This window comes from Pinus tabuliformis, chromosome 9, assembly GCF_031772625.1.
Source record: "Pinus tabuliformis cultivar Carrire ecotype Pingquan chromosome 9, CPIR1, whole genome shotgun sequence".
Lineage (NCBI taxonomy): Eukaryota > Viridiplantae > Streptophyta > Pinopsida > Pinales > Pinaceae > Pinus > Pinus tabuliformis.
In genome coordinates this window covers 1,747,256,771-1,747,282,215 of record NC_142307.1, presented here as the reverse complement: position 1 = coordinate 1,747,282,215, position 25,445 = coordinate 1,747,256,771, and the positions used below count along the sequence as shown (strand labels likewise).

At 37.8% G+C, this 25,445-nt stretch overlaps 1 protein-coding gene across 1 annotated transcript; it reads left to right on the top strand.

Annotated features, from left to right (window-relative positions):
• Nucleotides 1-5,335: 5,335 nt before the first annotated feature.
• Nucleotides 5,336-6,238, top strand: LOC149155697 (glutathione S-transferase U19-like). The gene is made up of 2 exons (XM_089441078.1): nucleotides 5,336-5,668; nucleotides 5,873-6,238. Exons 1-2 carry the CDS (start codon nucleotides 5,336-5,338, stop codon nucleotides 6,236-6,238), a joined length of 699 nt encoding a protein of 232 aa, XP_089297204.1.
• Nucleotides 6,239-25,445: the final 19,207 nt, after the last annotated feature.

Sequence of the window (25,445 nt, the reverse complement as noted above, 5' to 3'; positions counted from 1 at the left end):
ACAACCAAATCCCATGTCTTGTTTCTTTCTATGGCTTTCATCTCCTCATCCATAGCTTCTATCCATTTCTTATCTTTAATTGCATCTTCGAAATGAATAGGATCATCAACATGACAATACAAGGCAAATAAGGAATTCATTCCTTCATCATAAATGTCACTTAAATTTCTAAACTTCTTACCTCTTTCATTTGGTGTGCAAGTGCTTGAAGATGCACTTGAATTTCCTCCTTGTGGTGTGCTTGGAGAAGCACTCTCATTTCTCCTCAAAGGTGTTCCTTGTTGTCCTTGTGTTGGCGCTGCTGTTTGGGGATGTATTTCTACCATCTCCTCATCATCTTCATCATGAGACAAAGAGTTTTTAACATTAACTATTTTCTCTATGCTTCCATCCCAAGCTTCCTCCTCAATAAACTGAACATCTCTGCTCACAAAGAATTTCTTGGTGGATGGGATATATAGCCTGTAAGCTTTGGATTCCTCACTATATCCAATGAAGATACATTTCTCCCCTTTGCTGTCCAACTTCCTCCTTAGCTAATCTGGAATGTGTGCATAAGCCACACATCTAAAAACTTTCATGTGGGTGACTCCTTGCTTTCTCCCACTCCATGCCTCTTCTGGCACTTTGTTCATCACAGCTTTTGTAGGACACCTATTCAAGATATATACTGCACAATTTACAACTTCAGCCCAATAATCATTTGGCAAATGCTTTGCCTTCAACATGCTTCTTGCCATATCCATAATGGTTCTGTTCTTCCTTTCAGCGACTCCATTTTGCTGTGGGGTGTACCTTGCTGTAAATTGCTTGTGTATTCCATTTTCTCTGCAAAACCGTAGGAATTCTTTGGAGATATACTCACCTCCTCTGTCTGTTCTCAAAACATTAATGCGCAGCCCACTTTGATTTTCCACAAGTACTTTGAAATTTCAGAATTTTTCAAACACTTCCGATTTTTTCTTCAAGAAATAAACCCAAGTCTTTCTTGTAAAATCATCAATAAATGTTAGAAAATATTGGCTGCCTGCTAGAGATGGGGTTTGCATTGGTCCACATAAATCTGAGTGGACAATTTCTAAGGGTGCTTTCGCCCTTATGCTTTTCCCTAATGGAAAACTTTCTCTATGTTGTTTCCCCAATATGCAACCTTCACAAAGGCTGTCTGGTTTCTCTATCAATGGTAATCCCCTTACCATTCCTTTTCTGCTCAACAAATTAAGGCCTCCAAAGTTGAGATGTCCAAATCTCAAGTGCCACAACCAATTTTCATCTTTTAGTTGGCTCTGGAAAGCCTCTTGGGTAACTGCTGCCATTGCATCTTTGTTTTTCAAATCTGCCCTTATTCTGAGCGGGAATATTCTGTTCCTTGTCATCTTCACTTCAGCAATGCATCTTTTGTTGGGTGCTATATCCATGATGGCGCATACATCATTCTCAAAGAAAACATTGTAACCCTTTTGAACAAGTTGTCCAATACTCAAGAGGTTACATCTCATTCCAGGAACATAATAGACATCTGCTATGGTTTTCCTTTCACCTTGCTTTGTAAATATTTTAACTTCTCCTTTACCCATAACAGAAATTTTGCTATCAGTCCCAAGTGTGACTTGTGACTTCACACTTTGATCTAAAGCAGAAAACAGGGCTATGTTTCCTGTCATATGGTTACTACAACCGGAATCTAGAAACCATATATCTTCACTATTTGTTTCAGCCATGTTACAAGCTAACAACACATTATCTTGGCTGACATTTTCTCTAGTAATATTTGCACTAGACCTATTACTCACATCATGCTGCTTCTTCCTACATTCACTGGCATAATGCCCATATTTTTTACAATAATAACATTGGACATTGGATTTTTCATACCTTTGTCCTTGAGCATGATGTTTTCCTCCTTGTTGGCTGCTGCCTTGACCTTGGTTCTGATTTGTATCGCTGCCTCTTCCTTGAGCATTTGCTGGACTGTTCCTTCCACCTCTGTTTTGGCTTCTGCCTCTTCCTCTCTTATTTCCTCTGCCTTGACCTCTTCCTCTTCCAAAGGACATCTGGGTCTTGAAGGCTTGCTCTAGAGATGAGTTTTCATTTCTACTCAACCTCTGCTCATGTGTGATCAGTGATGCATGAAGTTCATCAACTGAAAAGTTTGAGAGATCCTTTGTCTCTTCTATGGTGGTGACAATCACATGGAATCTTGAGGGTAGGCACCTCAATAGTTTCTCCACAATCCTCCTTTCTTCAAGTATCTCTCCATGAGATCTTATTTGTGTGACTAGACCAATTACATGTGTGAAGAATGAGTCAATACTATCTGACTCCTTCATGCATAGGTTCTCAAAATCTCTCCTCAGCAACTGTAGTTTTGCTGTCTTCACTTTCTCCATTCCTTGATAGGCTATCTTGAGAGTTTTCCATGCGTCTTTGGATATCTTAGCTGCTGCTAACCTTGGAAACACGCTTCCATGCACTGCTTGATACAAGAAGAAAAGAGCTTTTGAATCCTTCTTCTTGTAGCTCTTTAACAAATCCTTCTCTCCCTGAGTTAATCCATTAAACTCATTTTTATCTGCTGGTTGTTCAAAACCATCCTCAACTATTTCCCATAAGTCTTGGGAAGCAAACAAGGCTTTCATTGTTATTGCCCAATAGTCATTGTTTTTGCCATCAAATAGTGGGATCTCCATACCCATGCTATTGCTGGTGCTGGTGCCAGCCATTTTTACACTCTTAACTATGCTTCAAAATACAGTCAAGTATTTAAGAGAAATACCTTGGATTCTTTTGCCTGAGACTTCACTTTGCTGGAGAAGTTGCTACAGTAAGAATCCTTCCTTCAGCTTCTTTGAACCCTTCAAAGAGCCTGTACTAGCTCTGATACCAGTTGTTGGAAATTTCAGGTGATTTCAAACTCAAAAGAACAGAGAACAATGCTCTATTTTTCACACACAGGATCTTTAACGAAGCGGAAACTTAAAAAAAAAAATTATTTGCAGCTGACAGAGTTCTCACACACCAACAAATTTCTATTCATTAATAAAGGCAACTGCTGTTTACAAACTTCTTCCTCTCTCTCAGAGGGATTCACCATGAACATTTGAGTTCCACACAAAAACTACTTTGTCTCTCCTTTTGAAAGGATTTACACTGCATTACAAATAAAACTTCTGTCTCTGCTAAAGACATCAACACACTGCTGTGTGGAAATTTCACATCAATTCTTCTCATGCTGTTGCGTTCTATTTTTACATCGCACTGCTGTGCATTACAATTCTTTTACACTGCTGTGTATATTTTCATACGCGGTGCTGCGTTCTTTTCTCTTCACTATTACACTTCAACACACAAAAATATTACATATATATATGACAACAAAAAGAACTTACTTCACGTTTTCACTTGCCATGCTTCCGTAAAAGGAAAACAGTAAAATTAAATGGTTTTACCAACTTTTACTTATGCCCATACTCCAGCTCAAATAAAATTAAAATCTTTACCAAAACTTACCAACCCACAGTAAATTGCATTTACTGTTTTACTGACATTTACTAGTGGTCAATAAATGTAACTTTCACTTCACGTAAAATTCATGCTGCAGGCTTGCAAACTAGAAATTAATTATTAACAGGATCATCTCCCTTTTGCAGTGCTCTTTGAGATATATTTGTTATACCCACAGGGAAATTATCAAGAATAAATTTGCCCGTAAAATTTTCATACTTGGAATTAAATGAAATAGTTGTGCATAGTTAATCTTCTTGCATAGTGGAAATTAATTACTAATGAGATCGTCACTTTTTTCATTACCAACTAATTACAGTTATATAATTACATGTACATACATAAATATATTTGGTACTACTCTTCCCGATATATTTGTTATACTTGGACGGAAATTATTAAGAATAAATTAGCTCTCAATGTTTTTATACGTGGAATTAAATGAAATAGTTGTGCATAATTAATCTGGTTGCAAACTGGAAATTAATTATTAACAAGATCATCTCCCTTTTGCAGTACTCTTTGAGATATATTTGTTATACCCACAGGGAAATTATTAAGAATAAATTAGCTCTTAAAATTTTCATACTTGGAATTAAATGAAATAGTTGTGCATAATTAATCTTCTTGCATGCTGGAAATTAATTATTAATCAGATCGTCACGTTTTTCATTACCAACTAATTACAGTTATATAATTGCGTATACATACATAAATACAACACAAAGAATATAACATCACAAATATTACTATCCAAATGAAAACACAAATACACAAACCACTGAAAGCATCTAAACTTAGATATACAAACTCCTTAAAATATCCCACACAAACTAAATTAAAAAAAAAAAAAAATCTTAAAATATCTCAAACAACTAAAACATAATGTAAAATCACCACAAAAATTGTAACAAGTGGCTAAAATGTTAAAGTCATCTTAGGCAACCAAAACATAATTTAAAGTCACCACAAAATGGTAACAATCGTGAAACCCAAATAAAACAAAACAGGATTGAAAGGCATAGGTTCACCATGCAGCGTTTTGACAGCCACTTTTTGACAACGACTTAATACATGAAAAGTACCTACATACTTTGAGATAATGGCAAGCTTCAAATTTATGAACTCGGCAGTAATAATCAAAGTCAAAATGAAGATTGTATTGAGACAGGACACATGGTTGTTTTAGATCCTCAAACATATTCATAATAATAAATAATAAACTGGTAAATTTTAAAGTATGAAATTGGTATCAAATATATATTTAATAATGATAATGTGAAAATAAGACATTGTTGCTTACCATTAGAACCAGCCTAAATATATTTAATTCTATTTAATTCTAAATCTATTATGTCGTGACAAAAAACAAATCTCTCAATGACCTTTTGTCAAATTCTGTACTCCAATTTTTTTTTACACATTTAGAAGTTTGATACTATCCATAATAGATACCGAATTAGATAAATAAACTAGTTTTAACGCAAAACCATTAATATATTTTCACGCTGCTCACAAAGTACAAACAATATTCTGTTCTTAGAATTCGGAGTTCAGTAATCATGTGGCAATCAGTGTTCAATTATTATACAGCGACATCATTGCTCAATTATTATGCACCAATTATTTAGAACGGAGGCCAAGGACACAGGTGATCGACATCCCAAGATCTTTGTTTTATACGTAGAGATAAAAAAAAAATGCTCTCCATCCCCAGACCTGTGTTTTTCGAGAAGAACTATTGGCTACAAGTATTTGCGTAAACAAGGCCAGAAGGTCAGGCATCCATTTACTCGTACCTGTGCGTTTCCTGTGATTTGCAGTATTTCAAATGTCGACAGTGTTCGAATGCAAGGAACAGGTGAAAGTGTTAAATCTATGCGTTAGTCTCTTCGGCATGCGTGTCTTGATTGCACTAGAAGAGAAAGGGGTGATATATGAATACCAGGAAGAGAATCTTGACTCCAAGACTGACCTACTGCTGCAAATGAATCCTGTCCACAAGCAGGTACCTGTCCTCATCCACAATGGCAGGCCTGTCTCTGAGTCCCTCATCATTCTCGAATATATCGAGGAGGCCTGGCAGAACACTAACCCTCTGATGCCCTCCAACCCTTATGACCGAGCTCTTGCAAGATTCTGGGCAGACTTTCTAAACAAGAAGGTAAATATATTCAGAACCAAATTAAATCTCATACAATAGATTTTATTCAATGAATTGCATTTAGGACCATTCAAATCGGACATGTAATTTCAGGTTCCTAACCCAGACATTCCCTCTCTGCAAATAAAAGGTTGAAGTTACATTTTTATGACTAGCACTTCTATGATGTATCTAATCCATGTCAAATGGTGTGTCTGCTTTCAGTTTTTCGAAGACGCATTTTATGGCATTTTGAAATGCACAGGAGAAGCTCAAGAAGAGGGTAAGCGCCATATGTTACAATACCTGGGATTGCTAGAAGGGGAGCTGTCAGCAGGAGGAAGTAAGCCTTACTTTGGAGGAGACCAGTTTGGGTTCGTGGACATTGTATGCATTCCCTATGCGTGTTGGTTCCATGCATTGGAAATGCTGGGGAAATGGAAGATACCATGGGAAAGTGAGTTCCCAAGGCTCCAGCAGTGGATGAAGACATGCATGGAGAGAGGGAGCGTTAACAAAATCCTTCCGGACCCTCAAAAGGTTTTGGAATATGCCGTTCAATTTAGGAAGAGATTTGTCAGCTTCGAATGACTGGAAATCATAACTGGTTAGAGTGGCGTAGTATAGTACTGATATGAATGAATTTAGTTCGAGTCTTATGTTGGTTCTAGGCCTGTGGACATGTTTCTTCGCGCTGCCACAGAATTTATGACTATTTGCAGATAGACTAAAATCCCGACGGGTGTATTCTCTTTTTAATATAGCAGCAAGTTTCTCTTTCACGATGACCTGAATTACCACATAAATTATTGAGTAGATTAACAAAATTCTATTTGAATATGATTGGAAAAAAAATCCTGGAATATATATATATATACACCCTGCACTCAAATAAATGAAGCAACTTCTTCCGTTTTATTTATTAATATAATTAATAAAACAATATCCAAGTCATTTATCAATCATGGATTTCATTAAATTAGGATAATACTAGATTCTTGTAGCTCTGTATGCATCCTTGCATGGATAATTCTTTGGAACATTGTAAATTACTCCATCATCCCCATGAACAAACATTACATCGTTACTCCAAAATAAACAAAATAAGAAAATAACATTAGAAAAATGGTAAATGCATTTATATAATTCTTATATAACAATACATTTGTATCATATTACAATTAGATTTAAGAAATAAAATGTATTTAATATTAAACTTAGTTGAAACGTGTTTCGAACAAATTTTTCGAAGACTTTTTTAAATCTATATATAGAGACCATCCTAATGGGTGATAATATGTAGTAATCATAGTGTGTACAGTAGACAGGATGCATGGGACTGCTAGAGACTTGATCCAACCTGATGTCAAGGGTTATACCAAGGTGCAACATGCAACCATCTTTGGAGAGCGAGAGGGTTAGTTCATGTAGGATGGTTGACTTAAACATAGATAACAACCGAGTTAATTAGAAAACATGGTGGAGTTATGAGGATAGTGGAGCCATCGTGATTTATCGTGCGAAGAGCACTAACAACTCTTCAACATTCTCGAATGTTTGGACGTGGATATCTCAATTAGCATCCTCTGACTATTTTTAAGGACACCCATTGTTTCTCTCATTTATTCTCGTATTTGTTAGGGATTTTTCTGGTAAAATCTCAAAAATAAACAAACTTAACACACAGAGGCAATGCTATGTTACTTTCTCTCCACAGGATCCTTTGCACAGGGAAGCTTTAAAAACATTTGTCTGAGAACAGAGTATTACACACCCACACAAAGAGATTTGTATTCATTAAAATACAATGCCTGATACATATTCATCCTCTTTTACTGAGAGGGATTCACCAAAAATACATTCAGCCAACAAAATATTTACTCTGTCTTCTTCTGAGATTTTACACTGCTGGTGTGTAAAAATCCTTCTTCATTTACTGTTGTAAAACCCTTTTACATTTACTGGTGTGAAAACATTTTACTCATACTGTTGTAAAAATAAATTTTTACATATGCAGTAAAATTTTCATTACATTCACTATGAAAAATAAAATTCTTCACTCACACCATACGCTCTTGCTTCATACACTGGTCTTCATCTTCATTCCTTTTCTTAACACCATGCACTGCTATGCGTTCTGTGTCATGCTTACACACTAGTCAACACACATTAAAAACCTTACTGAAACATATGCGCTCCCCCTGTTTTCTTTCGCTGCCGTGAGCTTACATTTCTCGTTATCATTCATTATGCAAATGAACCCATACGTGTGCAATAAACAATGGCCCTGAACTCCTTATGCACTGTTGTGCATTCTTGCTCTTTCACGCTGCATTACTTGCATAAAAAAAAACTCAACACCATCACGCTGCTGCGCATCATTCTCCATACGAATTGTGAACCTACGCTGTCCCTGTTCCATATTTTACACACTACGGTGTGCATTCTTTTCATTGTAATTCATATGTGAAAAATTGTCAACGCACAAAAACAAATAATATAAAAAAATACATTTTTGTGCCCATACTTCCGTGTAATTAAAATTTAAGGTTCTACCAACAATTTACGAACCACATTTAAGTTTCATTTAATCCCTTGCTGACAGAACCGGCGGTCAAACTGAAACGTTTGATTTTACTCCACGCAAGGTATTTAATGCTGGCTCGAATGCAGGTTTCTCTGATGGACGACGGAGATTATTGAAGACAATCAGACGGTGGATGAAAATTTCGGGAGCCCACTTCTTGCTGAACGTTAGGCTCCGATATGGCAGGTTTTGTGAACGTACAAAGGACCATGCATCCAAAAATAATTGCATCGGAGGCGAGCGTACGGAAACTGCCTCACAGCAAAAGGCGGTCCGATGAGTGTAGGGTGGTTTTGCTGAAGCGGTTTTTCCTGCTGCGTGCTGGCTGATTTGATGACGGATTCCAGCTGATCACTGCCCTACCATCGCTGTCCTGGTCCACGTCCGCAAACTCTGCTGCAGTTGGAATTAATATTCCAACACTCCCCTTTAATTTCAACTGCTGGGCGTTTAGACATACCTAGACAGTTCATCAAAAATTCAAAACTTTTCTGATCCAATGGTTTGGTCAGTATATCTGCTACCTGCTCCTTCTCTGCTCTCATGGGAGTTTTAATTTCATATCTCTCCCCTATAAGAATATTTATTTGATAGAATTCTACCAGGGTCTTCATCAAATCTTCAATCTCTTCCTCTGTCATATTGACAAGGGTCTTGGCAGTGAAGCCCATCTCAGCCATCTTGACAAGAGTTACATATCGAACTCCATATTCTTTAAACAGATCTTCAAGGAACTTTAATTCATTTCTCCCATTCATGGGTTATGTCCATTTCTTATCTTTAACTCCATCTTCTAAATAAACAGGGTCATCAACATGACTAGATAAAGCAAACAAAGAATTCATACCTTCATTTGTTGCCTCTTGTTCATTTCTCCTCAAGGGTGTCTCTTGCTGCCCTTGCATTGGCACTGCTGTTTGGGGATGTACTTAGCCATCTCCTCATCATCTTCATTATGAGTCAAACAGTTTTTATCATTCACTGTTTTCTCTAAGCTTTCATCACAATATTTCTTCTCAATGAACTGAGGTTTTGTTGTCTTCACTTTTTCCATGTCTTGATACGCTGTCTTGAGAGTTTCACATTCTTCTCTGGATGTCTTAGCTGCTGCTATCCTTGGAAACACACTCTCATCCACTGCTCGATACAAGAAGTAGAGGGCCTTAGCATCCTCCTTCTTATAGTTCTTCAACAACTCTTTCTCTGCCTTTGTTAATCCATTAAACTCATCATCATTTGCTGGGTTTTCAAAACCATCTTCAACAAATTCCCATAAATCTTCTGAGAAAAGAAAAGCTCTCATAACTATTGCCCAATAGTCATAGCTTTTCCCATTGAGTAGTGGGAGCTGAGTATTAAAAATACCCATGCTAGTGCTGGTGCTAGCCATTCCTTGCACTTCTTAACTATGCTTTAAAATGTTTGACTGTGTATTAAAATAACTCACTGTCTTCAACAGTAACACATAAAACTTGAGAAATACCTAGATCATTTTACTAAGTCTTCACGCTGCTGGAGAAGCTGCTGCAGCAAAGAAACCTTCCTTCAACTTCTTTGACGCCTTCAAAGAGCCTAAGCCTGCTCTGATACCACTGTTGGGGATTTTTCTGGTAAAATCCCAAAAACAAACAAACTGAACACACAGAGGCAATGCTCTGTTTCCTTCTCTCCACAGGATCCTTTGCACAGGGAAGCTTTAAAAAAATTTGTCTGAGAACAGAGTATTACACACCCACACAAAGAGATTTGTATTCATTAAAATATAATGCTTGATACATATTCATCCTCTTTTACTGAGAGGGATTCACCAAAAATACATTCAGCCAACAAAATATTTACTCTGTCTCCTTCTGAGATTTTACACTGCTAGTGTGTAAAAATCCCTTCTTCATTTACTGCTGTAAAACTCTTTTACATTTACTGGTGTGAAAACATTTTACTCATACTGCTGTAAAAATGAATTTTTACATATGCAGTAAAATTTTCATTACATTCACTATGAAAAATAAAATTCTTCACTCACACCATACGCTCTTACTTCATACACTGGTCTTCGTCTTCATTCCTTTTCTTAACACCATGCACTGCTATGCGTTCTGTGTCATGCTTACACACTGGTCAACAAGAAAAACATTACAAAACCATACTGAAACATATGCGCTCCCCCTCTTTTCTTTCGCTGCCGCGAGCTTACATTTCTCATTATCATTCATTATGCAAATGAACCCATATGTGTGCAATAAACAACGGCCTGAACTCCTTATGCACTGCTGTGCATTCTTGCTCTTTCACGCTGCATTACTTGGATAAAAAAAAACTCAACACCATCACGCTGCCGCGCATCATTCTCCATACGAATTGTGAACCTACGCTGTCCCTGTTCCATATTTTACACACTACGGTGTGCGTTCTTTTCATTGTAATTCATATGTGAAAAATGGTCAACGCACAAAAACAAATAATGCAAAAAATACATTTTTGTGCCCATACTTCCGTGTAATTAAAATTTAAGGTTCTACCAACAATTTACGAACCACATTTAAGTTTCATTTAATCCCTTGCTGACAGAACCAGCGGTCAAACTGAAATGTTTGATTTTACTCCACGCAAGGTATTTAATGCTGGCTCGAATGCAGGTTTCTCTGATGGACGACGGAGATTATTGAAGACAATCAGACGGTGGACGAAGATTTCGGGAGCCCACTTCTTGCTGAATGTTAGGCTCCGATATGGCAGGTTTTGTGAACGTACAAAGGACCACGCATCCAAAAATGATTGCATCGGAGGCGAGCGTACGGAAGCTGCCTCACAGCAAAAGGCGGTCCGATGAGTGTCGGGTGGTTTTGCTGAAGAGGTTTTTCCTGCTGCGTGCTGGCTGATTTGATGGTGGATTCCGGCTGATCACTGCCCTGCCATCGTTGCCCCGGTCCACGTCCGCAAACTCTGCTGCAGTTGGAATTAATATTCCAACAGTATTTGGATCTATCTATGTACTCGACCTAGGATGTAAGGTCCTTGGGTACGGGCGCGTTCGGGCGCTGGGCGAAGTCACCGTGCACGGGCACACGGGCGGGCGCGGGCGACCGGCGGGCGGGTCTGCACGACAGGCGGGCAAGGCTGCACGACGGGCGGGCGAGGCTGCACGGCGGGCGAGGCTGCACGGCGGGTGGGCGAGGCTGCACGGCGGGCGGGTCTGCACGACAGGCGGGCGGGTCTGCACGACGGGCGGGTGAGCGCACACGGAAATTCGACTAAGTGTTGAACGAAAGGTTTATATGCAAAGTTAAAAGGATGTGAAGGCCGACTTGTTGAATGGAGACATGTGGCGTATGGGCATAATGGTGGGGTCGGCCATGGGGCTACACACCCCTTCATAAACCTACGTTAGAGTGTGTATAAATAAATGAACTTGGAGCTCATTTGTAACAAGCATCTTCGCTCATCTCTCATACGCATAGGGGTAAAACAGCAGGGGTAAAGGTAGACTACGCATACCTCATGCGTAGTGCTACTAAAGGTGCAGTTTTGACTTAAGTGCGGTTTGGGTGAAGGCAAGCGTGCCGAGGTGGGAGTTGTGTGCGGTTTTATGCAGGATTTGGTGGGAAGGTCGAGTGGCTCGGGTGAGCACTCCTTCTTATGCAAAGGTGCATAAAATGTTGTAAAAGGCAGGTGGCCTGTCTTTTGTAAAAATTGGTTAAGTGTGAGACTTGGTTCGGCCAAGACACACTTGTTGTAAAATCTGATATTCTTGATATAATAAAATTGTCGGGCAGACTTTCTGGGAGTTGCCCCTCCCTTTGTACTTGATTATTGTTGATGTTCTCGGTTTATTGTTCATGGTTAATAATTGAGAATGGTCTTCATTAAAGTATAAAGGATAATGCTTCTACTTGGTTATAAAACACAAACTAAGTATGTTAATGTTGGAGTAGGCGTAGTCCACGGGTGTTAGTATTGTTAAAAAGAAATCACTCGGTGGTGCCGCACCTCGCTACAAGCGGTTGGAAGACTACCGCAGGTGTAGGGGCGTGACATGGGAGGTCCCTATGGCAAGGAAGAGCACTCCCTTTTCATGTTGATAACTCTGCGGAAAAAATAATCAGACAATGTCTCAGTTCTTTTTTTTTCAAGAGGTCAATCTATTTAAGGGATTCTACTTCAAGGATCCTACTTGCTCTGAACCATTTATGCTATAGCGGCAGGCTCAAGCTAGTCTCCAACTCCTTTCCGAGAAGACAAAGGAAAGGAAAGCAGATTGATTTATTTAAAATTATATGTATATTGGACTTTTTAATATTTATGGGATTTGTTATTTTCTTAATAGATTAAATATTACCAGCAATAAAGAAAACGCATTCATACTTTATTAAAATGTCACTAAATGTTTCTACTGGATGGTTTAAATCTTTCCAAACATTGGAAGCCAATTATAAATTGTTATGATCTACCATTTGACGTCGCAGGAAAGGAAGAAATATAATCAGTTACTGTTCTTGGACTGTAGCCTGCGAGCAGGGCAAAGTAGAAGATGAGATCAATACACAATGCTAGTCATTTAGTTCCAACGACGCACTTGTAACACAAACTGATCTTATGTAATTAAATCAGTTACTGTTCTTGTACTTAGCCTGCGAGGAGGGCAAAGTAGAAAATGAGATCAATACACAATGTTATTCATTTGGTTCCAACAACGCACTTGTAACATAAAATGATCTTATGTTTTAAAGATAATTTTAGAAAAGTATTACCTCTGTAATTAAATAAGTGAAATGATTAATTTAAAATAGGGTCGTATATCTTGTAGGGATACCACGATTCTTTTACAAAGAAATTTTAGGGAAAGTTTCCCAGCCAAATAATTTGCGGAGAAACTTTCCCGGCCAAAGTTGTGAGCATTGAATGCATCTTAGAAATTTGTATTTTTTATTTTAATTTTAAATCATGTAGAATTTGTATTACTATTTTAATGGAAATTGTGAAAAATTAGTTAAGATAAGTGAAATAACGCTCAAGTCTTTGATATAACGAGACTCTTGGGCTTAATAATAATACCGATAAGATATTGCATTGCCTATTTACCTTACTATTATTGAGCAAACAATTATCTATATCTATAGTTGCAGCCTTGCTAGTAACATAGTATTAGAAATGAAAAAATAGCAGTCATTTACTCGATGGTGAGTCAACTTGTATGGTATCAAGGTAGGCTTCCTCTTCACTGGTGGATGAAACCTCCACAGCTACCCATATTTTATTTGCATTCTATTGTTAGAGATTTTATGCATGATTTCTTGGTTTTTCTATGTATTTCGTCAATGCATAAAGAAAATTTTGTCGAATTTTTTTAGCAATCTACCAGTAATTTTCCCATGGTTGTTTTTAATTAGGTCAATAGATATCTATGGTTTGTATATATTTTGTGTGCTTGGTTTTTTTGTTCTTATTGTAAATTTTCGTTCCTCTTTTTCGGCCTCCTAGATTTATGCTTCATATTCAAGAGAAATAGAGTGGACACAAACAAGTGCACTCTGTAGAGCATTGACATCTCAAGCGAGAGGGGAGGGAATTGGAACTTTTGCCTTTCTGACCTCTCAAGCAACGAAATCTGAGCACATTGAACAATACTAGGAGAGCAGTAGGACCAAAGAAGCCAAAGAAACTTTTAGAGAGGAGGAAAATCTTTAGGAAAGAAATATAGAAATAAAGAAAGCGATCTCCAAAGGAAGCTAAAGTTGGGCAAGGTCAAGATAAACTATTAAATAACTAGGTAAACATTTTTTCTACCTAAGCCTCCTACCATGGAAGGAAGACAAACCCAAAAAAATACAGATAGAAAATTCCAAAAAGGAAGAAAGCGGTGGCCCAAAACAAGGAATGGGCTCACTAGAAAAGGGATGAGAATAGCAACTAAAAGAAAAAGCTTTACTTACCCAAAGAACAGGAACATAGAGAGTTAAACTTATGAAAATGGCTAAAACATGAAACATAGAAAGAAGGATAAGAGAAAAAGGAGTTGAAGGTGAGCTCGAGACTGCTGCTATATCGTAAATGGTTCACAAAGGATAGGATCCTTGAGAGTGGAATCCCATAAATAGATTTCCCTCTTGGAAAAAAAAAAAACTCTTGCCTGATAATTAATTTTTCCCATAGTTATCACTATCAAAAGAAAGTGCTCTTCCTTGCCATAGGGCATCCTAGATTGAATATTCATATGGATAAAAAAGACAAAAATAGGAAAAGAAAGCTCTCTTCCTTTCCATAGGGCCTCCTAGACTGAATACTCAGTCTACTCATGTAGATTAAAAAAAAAACCAAAAAAAAATGAGGGAAACATCAAATGTGCTTAAAAATAGTAAGAGAATACTTGCTGCCCAAAAATTTGTGAGCTATCCACCTCTAAACTTTAGATAATGTTGAATAGTAGCTAGTCCTCTTCACACGACCAACCATGATGGCTCCCATATCCTTCATAACTCCACCATATTTTCTAATTAACTTCGTTGTTGTCTATGTCTGACTCCACCACCCTGCATGAATTAAGCTTCTCCAAGTGGTTACATGTTGCACTTTGTATAACTTTTGGCATCAAGTTGGATCGAGTCTAGAACAGTCCCATGAATCCTTTCTACTAAATAAATGGCGTCATCACCCATTATGATGCTTTATATACATATGTCTGCGAAAATTTTTGTTAGAAAACTTTTTCTACTAAATTTAATATTAAATAGATTTTATTTTTTAAATCTATGTGTAATATGATACAAATGTATTTTTATATAAAAATTATATAAATACATTTACCATTTTTCTAATGTAACATATTGATGTTTGTATTTTCTGGCTTTCGAAATGTATTTTATTTAATTTGGAATTGTTTAACGATGTAATGTTTGCTTATAGGGATGATGGAGCAATTTACAATGTTCCAAAATTAATCTATGGAAAGATGCATAAAGAGTGAGAAGGATCTAGTATTATTTTAATTATACAAAATTCATAATTGATAAATGACTTGAATATTGTTTTATCAATCAATTATATATATATATAGATATATATATAATTGACAAAGGAAGTTTTATTTATGTATTTGAGTAAATGGTTATAATGAATCATAATAAATTTGAGACCTGTTGGGTGATTCCATTCTTTGGGGGTTTTCGGAAAAGGGCTTTTGACTGAGCGGGAGCAAACGGTGACGGTTCAGAGGATAGCAGAGATGGTTTCTGATGGAGGGCGGCAAAGGAGGGAGCTCGGCTCCCTCCTACAAGGACGCGGTATCCAACAAAGGAAAAACAACGGAATGTAACAACAAAGGCGTGGCTGGGGAAAAAACAGCGATAATGCTAAGGGGACAGAGAGAACTACGACCAAGACAAATGACAACATAAAGGATAAGGGGGAAGAAGAAAAATATCTTGGGTCACGAGAACACAAGAAAACGGGACCTTGCAAGCGTAAAGCTGCAATCACGCCAAGAGTAATATTAAATGACCCTGCTCTGCAAGCGCACAGAGAACACATGGGGAACTATGCCATCATTTGTAAATTCATGGGACTATGGCCCACTGAAAAAGCCTTGCAAACGTGGATTGAGTGCCACTGGAAGCCCAAAGGAAGCATTGACCTACATCTTGGGTCAAAAGGATTCTTCACAGTGGTGTTCACAAACATAGAAGACAAAGACAGAATATTTGAAGGAGGACCCTACTTTTATGCAACGGCTGGTCTCTATATGAGGCCATGGAGGATGAACTTCGTCCCAGAGCGGGAGACCTTCACCTTGGTTCCAGTATGGGTAAGGCTATATTCTCTACCTCTTGATTATTGGCAAACGGAATCATTAGCAGCTATTGGTAATAAACTAGGACGTTTTGTCAAAGTTTCTGAAGCCACAAGAAGAAGGAAATATACTTCCTTTGCAAGAATATGTGTGGAGATGGATCTATCAGAAGCTCTTCCGGATGAAGTTATTCTGGAAGTTCATGATGAGGAATGGGTGCAAATCGTGGACTACGAGCATATCCCATTCAGATGTCATAGATGCCATGAACATGGACATCTACTCAGGGACTGCCCTCTCGGTAAAGTAGACAACAAAGAACACCTCAATACTTTGAAGGATACAGAGAGCTTTCAGAAAGTGGTAAGTAGAAGTAAAGGGGGAAAAAGGGAATGAAGCAACAGTAGAACGAAAGGCAAAGGGTCAGCCAGAATAGGTTTCAAGTGCTGGATGAGAATGAGGATAACACAAAGGATGAACAAGCCCAGGAGAAAGATCCTAATGAAAAAGAAACGGAAGAAAATAGGAAACAATCTCAAGACATGGTATACCATAATGAGACTGTTATGAGTGAGACAGAAATGGAGATGGACCAGGAAATGACCCAAAGCGAACTAGATCTGGAAGATCATGAACTACAGGAAATCTTAGACAAGGAAAACCTGGATCTGGAAGGATTCTTGAGGCAGGGATCCAAGGAAGGAATAGAATCAATACCTCCAGAAGAATGCTCTAGAATACAACAGTTATTTTTATGGAAAACCCAGGAAAGAGGATTGGATAAAGGTAAAAGTATTCACAAGCAGGAACACAGAGGGGTGAAAACTATGAAATCAACTCCAGGTTTAGCAACTAGAAATCCAGGTAAAAAACGGGGCAGGAAAAAGCAAAATGAGCTCCTGATGGAGTGTGGAAAGCTAATGATAGATTCGGGTAAGATGAAAGACCTAACCAATTACTCTTTCACAAATCTTTAATTATGAAGCTCATATCTTGGAATATTAGAGGTCTAGGCAGTAAAAGAAAACAAAGAATGTTAAGTCACAGAATGAAACAAACATCACCAGATATCATCTTTATTCAAGAAACAAAATGTTCCATTCAAAAGTTAAAGCAAATCCATAGCAAATGGATGAACAATTTTGAGTGTCTTGAAGTGAAAACAGAAAACACAGTGGAAGGTATCCTCACTCTATGGAACCCCCAAAAAGTTAGTATTCTAGATGCGGAGGCATCAAGAAATTATCTATCTGTAATCATTCAACCAGTGGGAGTTGTGGACACTTTCCTCGCCACAAATGTCTATGGGCCGCAAAGAATAGATGAAGAACTAAGACTATTAAACTCCTTAGCACAGCTCAAGAGCAGACATGTAGGTATACCTTGGGTCTTGGGAGGAGATTTTAATATGATCAAATCACTTTTGGAAAAAAACGAGGCACCAGACTACTAAATAAGGACTCAGATCTATTCCATACCTTTACTGATGACATGAATTTGGTGGACTCGGCAATGCAGAATGGCCTATATACTTGGAACAATAAAGGAGGTGAGGCTCAAGTCACCTCCAAGTTAGACAGATTTCTTATCTTCGGGGAGCTTATGCTAGTAAATAGAGAAATAACAGCTAAAGTTCTCCCCTTTGGAGGTTTTGATCATTGGTCGATTCAGTTAGAACTCGAGGGGTTTAATTCTCCCAAGAACAGACCCTTCAAGTTTGAGAATATCTAGATCTCCCACCCAGATTTCACTAACAACATTGAACTATGGTGGCTAGAAGATCCTCAAATCTAGGGCATGAATATGTTCATCCTACACAAAAGACTTTAGCGTATTAAATTCAGACTCAAAGAATGGAACAAGGAGGTTTTTTGCAACATTTTTGTGGAGAAAAAGGTAGTGGAAGCCAAACTACAGGAACTCAATCAAGCATTGATCAGAATGGGTTTTGATAAGGAAAAAAGTCAACTAGTTGACAAACACCATCAAGAATGGGAGAATTTATGCAAACAAGAAGAAATCTTTTGGAGACAAAAGTCTAGAATTCAATGGCTTAAGGAAGGGGATCGTAACACAAATTTTTTTCATAGATCCACCATAGCCAATAGGGCTCACAACAGAATCTCTGTGATTTTGAATGACAAAGGGCAGCTACAGACCTCTCACAAGAACATCGAAGAAGTGTTGGTTCAACATTTCAAAAGTATCACTAAGGAGAATAATCCAGACAGGGAGAAATACATCAGAGAAATTACAAATAACATCCCTAAGCTGGTGACTAGAGAGGACAATTTCAACCTGAACAAACCAGTCACTGAAGAGGAAGTTAGTGAGATTATCAAGGACATGCAAAATGGCAAAGCTCCAGGTCCAGATGGTTTCAATGTGGATTTTTTTAAGGCCTGCTGGAACATTGTCAAGCAAGACATCCTGAATGTTGTGGAGGATTCCAGAAGAAATAGGACTATTCTGAAAGCCCTCAACACCTCCTTCATCTCTTTGATCCCCAAACAGGATTCAGCCCTGACTACTGATAAGTTTAGACCCATTGCCTTATGTAATGTGGTTTACAAGATTATATCCAAGATTTTGGCTAGCAGGCTCAAACCTCTTCTTCCTTCTTTAATCTCAGGTGAACAATCTGGTTATGTGGAAGGAAGACAAATTCTTAATAATATCATTCTTGCACACGAGACAGTCCACACGCTAACCAGTAAAAAATAGGTCGGTATGATCATGCAACTAGATATTGCCAAAGCTTATGACAAAGTCAACTGGAGCTACATCAAGAGGATCCTTGCTGCGTTTGGGTTTGATCATAACTGGATCAGATGGGTCATGGCTCTCGTAACATCTTCCAGCTTTTCTATTCTGGTGAATGGATCTCCCTCAGCTATCTTCACTCCTTCTAGAGGTCTCAGGCAGGGCAACCCACTCTCTCCCTTTCTTTTTATCCTCATGATGGAAGGATTGGGCAGAGCCATTAAGCAGGCTAAATTCTTGGGAAAAATTAAGGGACTTCAATTAACAGAAAATGGATAGACAATGACTCATCAACAATTTGTGGATGACACAATGCTACATGGAATTCCCACTGTCAAAGAAGCTTCATAGTATAAACAAATCCTGAACATTTTTGCCTTGGCCACAGGTATGGAAGTAAGTCTCTCCAAATCATTTTTTTTTTCTTGAATACTAACATTGCAATTCAGAGAAATATCTCAAGAATTATGGGCTTCCAAAGGGATTCCCTCCCTTCAAAGTATTTGGGAATTCCCCTTACAGACAAACCCCTGCATAAGAGCATTTGGGAACCGGTACTCAATAAGATGCAGGACAAAGTTAAAAAATGGACCATCAGATCATTGAACCTGGTAGGCAGATTAATTCTGACAAAGGCTGTTCTATAGTCAATCCCAGTGTTCTTGTTATTAGCTCTCCCAGCCCCCAAATGGGTCTTACAACAATTCAGAAATATCTAGAGAGACTTCCTCTGGGGCAAGGAAGAAACAAGAAAGAAATGGGCACTTGTTTCTTGGGATAAAATCTGCAAACCTAAAATTCATGGGGGACTAGGTTTAGACGAACAGGAAATGTTAAGTAATGTGCTAGGAGCTAAACTCTGGGGGAGGTGGGTTAAAGAAACAGAAGCTCAATGGGCTAAAACCTGGAAAGAAAAATATGCAAGCTCTTGGCAAACTAATGATCTTATTAGAATGTCGGGAAACATAAAGGGCTCCTACATCTGGAATAAAGCCTGGGAAAACAGATGCCTAGTACAAGACCACAGTTTCTGGGAAATCAGAGCAGGGGATCTTGCTCTCTTTTGGGAGGACAAATGGCAACAAGAACCAATGCTGCTAAAAGAAGACTATAAAGAACTCAAGCAGGAAACAAATTCCCAGGGACTAATCAGAGTTAAAGATTTCTGGAGTCATACTTACAGCTCTGAGAAATGGAGAAATTGGAGAAGCATAGACTGTAATGATGAAAGTCCCCCCAAAAAAAAGCCGAGGAAATTATGAACATACTAAAACAAAGAAAAATCTTGGTTACAGAGGGGCAAGATCAATTAAGATGGGGCCTCAACAAAGAAGGCTCCTTTAATCTTAAGGAAGCTAAGAAGATTCTCATGAACCTGGATTCCAGGACTGCAATGAATTCTTGGCAACAACTCTGGAGCCAACAAGGGTGGATGAAGATCAAGCTATTCATGTGGCTAGTTCACCATAAGAAAATCTTAACTTGGGACAACATTAGGAAAAAAGGTATTATTGGGCCCTCTAGATGTTAGCTATGTGAAGCTCAAGAGGAAACAATGGAGCATATTCTTAACAGTTGCACCTTTACCACCTGGTTGTGGGACTCTTTTGCAACCATTTTTCAACAGACAGATCGAGATAAAGAAAGCATCACAAACACCCTGTTCAAGTGGAGAAGGAACTTTTCGAAGAATGAGTTTCTCAATATGGCCTAGGCCTTTACACCTAGCTTCATCATTTGGAATGTCTGGAAAGAAAGGAATAAAAGGATTTTCAGGGATGAAAATTCCAATCCTCCTCAACTGTTGGATCTAATCTTGAAGCAGATTAGAGAGACAGTGAGCACAACTATTCACAATATTCCCAAAAACATGCCCACAATAAATGAGATGAGAACCCTCACACAACTGGGAATGAAAGAAACCATTATCAATGGACTTATAAGAGAAGAAGGAAATTTGGGAAAGGAAAAGGATTTCTCGCAGCCTCCGTCGAAAGGCTACTTGAAATGCAATATAGATGGGGTTTCGAAAGGCAACCCTGGAATAACTAGTTATGGAGGGGTGTTAAGAGATGAGGATGGAATTATAAGCTTCACTTTCCACTGCCACTTAGGTAAAGCCACAAATAACATGGTTGAATTAATGGCCTTGGAAAAATGCCAGGAACTACTGAAACAAACTCATAGCTCAAATGTCATCATAGAGGCAGACTCAAAAATCTCTATAAAAGCCGTTAGAAGAATCAGTTGTGGAGTAGTGCTGGGGAAGGTCTCAAAACATTGGAGACTAATTCAAGTGTACCAGAGAATACAAAAACATCTCCAAAGTCTAAGAACTATTAGTTTCAGACATGTCAGTCATGAAGCCAACAAACTAGCGGATACTCTTGTCAATCAAGGAGCGTTTAATAAGGTTTGAGATGAACTGGAAGGAAATGTCTCTCAGAGGAGTAAAAGCTCTTTGTGAGGAACAAGCAGCGGAAGATAGAGAACTTTTCAAACATTGGGCCCGAAAGAAAGAAACTCTATGATGATTTCTAATCAAGTTCGATCATAGTTCTCCGGGAGGCTAGGGGAGGACGGACAAGTGCTAAGTTTGTCTAGTTTCTACCTGGTGTAATGAGGCCACACCCCTTCCTCTTCAGATTGCTAATCAGGATCTACCCACGATATTCAGGGGTCTCCGTTGCTGGTTTTGTAAAGGGAGAGTCCGGGCTATGGTGGCTCTTGTTTCTCGGTGAAGTAGTTTCCCCTTCATTTCTCTTCCCAATTGGAAAACCAAGAGAAGGTGGTTTATGGGTGACCACGTTGATTTTGGATGGTAAGTGGTTTAGGTTTTTTTGGCAGCGATCCCATTAGACTTCTACCACATGGCCAACGCGAGGTTTTGAAACCACCCTCCATCGCGAGATAAGTTTCGCACATTTTAGGTGGTGCGATATTTCAGGGCGTCGTCTGATCTCTTGGGGCTGTGTCTACCGTCAGATCTGTAGCTACTTTTTGGTGGGGTCACGGGTCTTGGCGGGCTTTTCGCTTGAGTGGCGAGGGTGTTTGTAAGCCTTAGATTTGGCTTTTGTTTTGTTTGAGTCATCCTAAAGTATGTTGGGCACGATATTGTTGTCTGATGTAGTGGGGTAAAGCTTTACTTTGGCATCATGCCCTTGGTTACCCTATCGCCTTCGAGAGTTCAGGGTTTTGTATATTCTGTAAATTTTTTCTCGCTATAATGAAATAGAAGGAACTGCTCTTGCTTAAGCAAAAAAAAGAAAAAAAGAATCATAATAAATTTGAAATGATTAACAAAAATATGTAAAGCTTTTTATAATTATTTTAACGTTAGTTTATGTAGTTTAAAATATTGAGTCTTCTCATCTCCATCCTAACCCTTCAACCACATGGGGTTGGATAGTGAAAAATTATATTTTACACCATTAGGGTTGGAGAAGGATTGTTACTTGAAGTTAAATGCGCATCCTCCCACTCACTCTCCAACTTATTCCCTCAATCTTGACCACTAATGAGGAAAAGGGAAAACATGTTTAATAAAATCACTATAATATCATCTACAATCATTTGAAAATTAGAAATCAATTCACCATACAACACAAATAGTGTATTCCATTAAGGCTCAAATTTCCCTTTAATACATGTATTTGTGAAATATAATAAAATGTAATGGAATTACGATGTATCAATTAAGAGGAATTATGGAACCAAATAATATGTACATAATTTGGCATAAAAGCACATGCTTTATGGATAATTTATTTAAATTTATAACAAGAAATAACATTTAACAAAATATTTATGCATAGAGATGGAACAATTATTTATATACAAATACATTTTGGGTAATTAGTTTCATACAGGAAAATTTCCACCTAACCATAAGAATCCTACATAGTTAGCACACTTAAATAAAATGCATAATCCATGTGAATTTATAAAAATATATATATACCCAAAGATAGAACAATTATCTTTATATAATTATTGTTTAGGTAATTGCTTGCCATAGAAAAAATTATACCCAATGATAGGAATTCAACATGAACAACACCCCAAAGTCAAGGTATCAATCCACCAAGGTAAATAATTCAAGCTACAAGCTCCCAAATCACTTAAATAAAGACATTACTCCCAAGGATAAGAAAATATTCTTCCAACATAACACTCCATTCATCTCATTCAACTATCAAAAAATCATGGCTCTATCTCCCACCTTCATCCATAATATATTAAAAATATTCCCCTTATTCAAAGGCCTTTGGGATATTCTTCCTTTGTAATTTTCTTGATCTGGATTCTCCCATCTACCAGAATTAACTAAGATATTTTACTTTTGTGATATTAGCATAATTGCATGTGAAAGAGTATGAAAACCACATGTGCATACTTTAAATAAGAGGAAAGATAATGGAAACCATAAAATCAAAGAACACATAGAACTTGATAATGAAGTTTGTCTAGTGTGGACTATGTCTCCGGGCTTGGTGTCTAGAATGGGGAGTGCTTAATTAGTTGTTATGGGAAGATGATGAGTAAATGATGTATTCTTTCTCAATACAAGTAAGAACTCCCTTAACTAGAGTAGCATGTCTCTCCATGAGACGTTCTCCTATATGAACTTTCACTCATAAAAGCTCTCCATAAACATGACAAGATACCAAATTCTCACATGAAATGACATAAAAAGGATCTTCCAACATAGCAGCAAACAAGGATCTCAACATCAAAGCATTATCTCAACAAAAATCAAAAGAAGGCATCACATGAGTGCGTCTTATACCTCCACTTCTAGCGATGGCCTAAAAATCACAATCTCTACTGAAGAAATGGACTGTACAGCTCAATTCCTGGTGAAAAATCGTGAAATATGACTGTAAACTTGACCCCTTTCTAACTCAGTCAAATTTGGGCTCCCCGGGAATCTTAAAGATTCCTCAAAATTCACTTCTATAGTCTAACTGAAATTCGGCTTCTCAGGTAAGAAAAATTGTCATATCATCATGTTCCTTGTGACAAATTGAGAAAAATGAGTATAAATTCGGCTTGGTTTTGAAACTGTCATTTTCGGGCCTTTAGGAAATCTGAAAGATTCGTCAAGATTCTACAAAGATTATTCTTTGAATATTCATAGAAATTATGTTTCTCATATGAGAAAACCGATTACACCATCAGAATCCTTGCAAAAAAATGAGAAAAATTAGTATAAAGCAGGGATATTTTCGTCACCTTCAAAATTTGGCCTCAAGAGAATCTTTGAGATTCCATGTAGATTCATGTGTCATGGTTCCACCTTCATGGTTATGCCCTCAACAATCTGTCTCTGGAAAATTTGTTGCTCAAATAAGAAAGGTGTCTGCACCATTACACTCCTAGAGAAATTTTGAGTAATTTGAGTATAAAGCTAACAAGGGAGCAAAGCAGGTAGGGAGGCACTAAACAAATTACTTCCAGTTGATGGAGATCTAATTCTGAGACCTGCAAAAGTCAACCCTTAGGGGATCTTTTAGATTCCTTAATGATTTTGCATGAACGAATATTGTTCGTCTCGATAACTATGCCCACTCTTGGTTCCACCATGTGGCTCTGCCACCATTCGTTGGTCGAATGGCTTAGTATGTAGGTTTAAATATTTAAAAGGTGGTGAATTTACCAAGGATTGTCCCTTGGGTTGATTGGTTGGTAGAGTGTAAATAAGGCAAATTGTTATGGTAAGACCTGGGGTCAAACCCACAAGTTGCCACTTTTCAAATATGGCTCATTGTATTTTTGGTAGCATTATTTGTATTGTGGTGAGTGCGGTTGCCTATGGGGTGGGTCGGCTAAACTGATTGGGTGGGTTAGATCCTCATTGGCCATATTTTAAAAATGTATGGTGGTCATTGGGTGGCGTGTCTGCCAATGGCAGCCCACCCCCATTCAACTTATATATTTAACATATATTTATAGGAGTGGCGGGGTTGGTGGTCCACCACCCTTTATATATATATATATATATATATATATATATATATATATATATATATGTATATATATATATATATATATATATATGTATATATATATATATATATATATATATATATATATATATATATATATATATATATATATATATATATATATATATATATATATATATATATATATATATGTTTAAACAAATTGTTTGGAATTTTCCCACCGGATTTTTGGGGTCACCGATTTTTTAAAGTAGGTAATAATTTCGCCAATTCCAACCGCCAGAAACCATCATCGTAAAGTTTCAAATTGTTACCTCATTAATTTCCTCCAAATTTGGCCAGATCACTGGATTTAGCTAGGCTCCAAATTTAGTTGGTGCTCTGCTAGCTTTATCCAATGTGCCTGATTGACCAAAATTTTGATTAGCCATAACTTTCACATATGATGTCAGATTGAAGTTTCATTTGCACCATTGGAATTCTTGCGATGAGCTCTTCAATCTGACCTTGGTTTCATGGTAATAAAAGAACTTTTATTTTTTAGCCTTTCTTGAGCCCTCTTTGATTTTTGAGCTTCTCTGGAGCCACCTGGATTAATCCTCCCCACTAAGGAGCTTTTTCTCCTCCAAAAGTAGGAACACAGTCCACAATCTGTTGTACTCCCTTATCTGCACAACAATTTCCATGTCAAGCCAC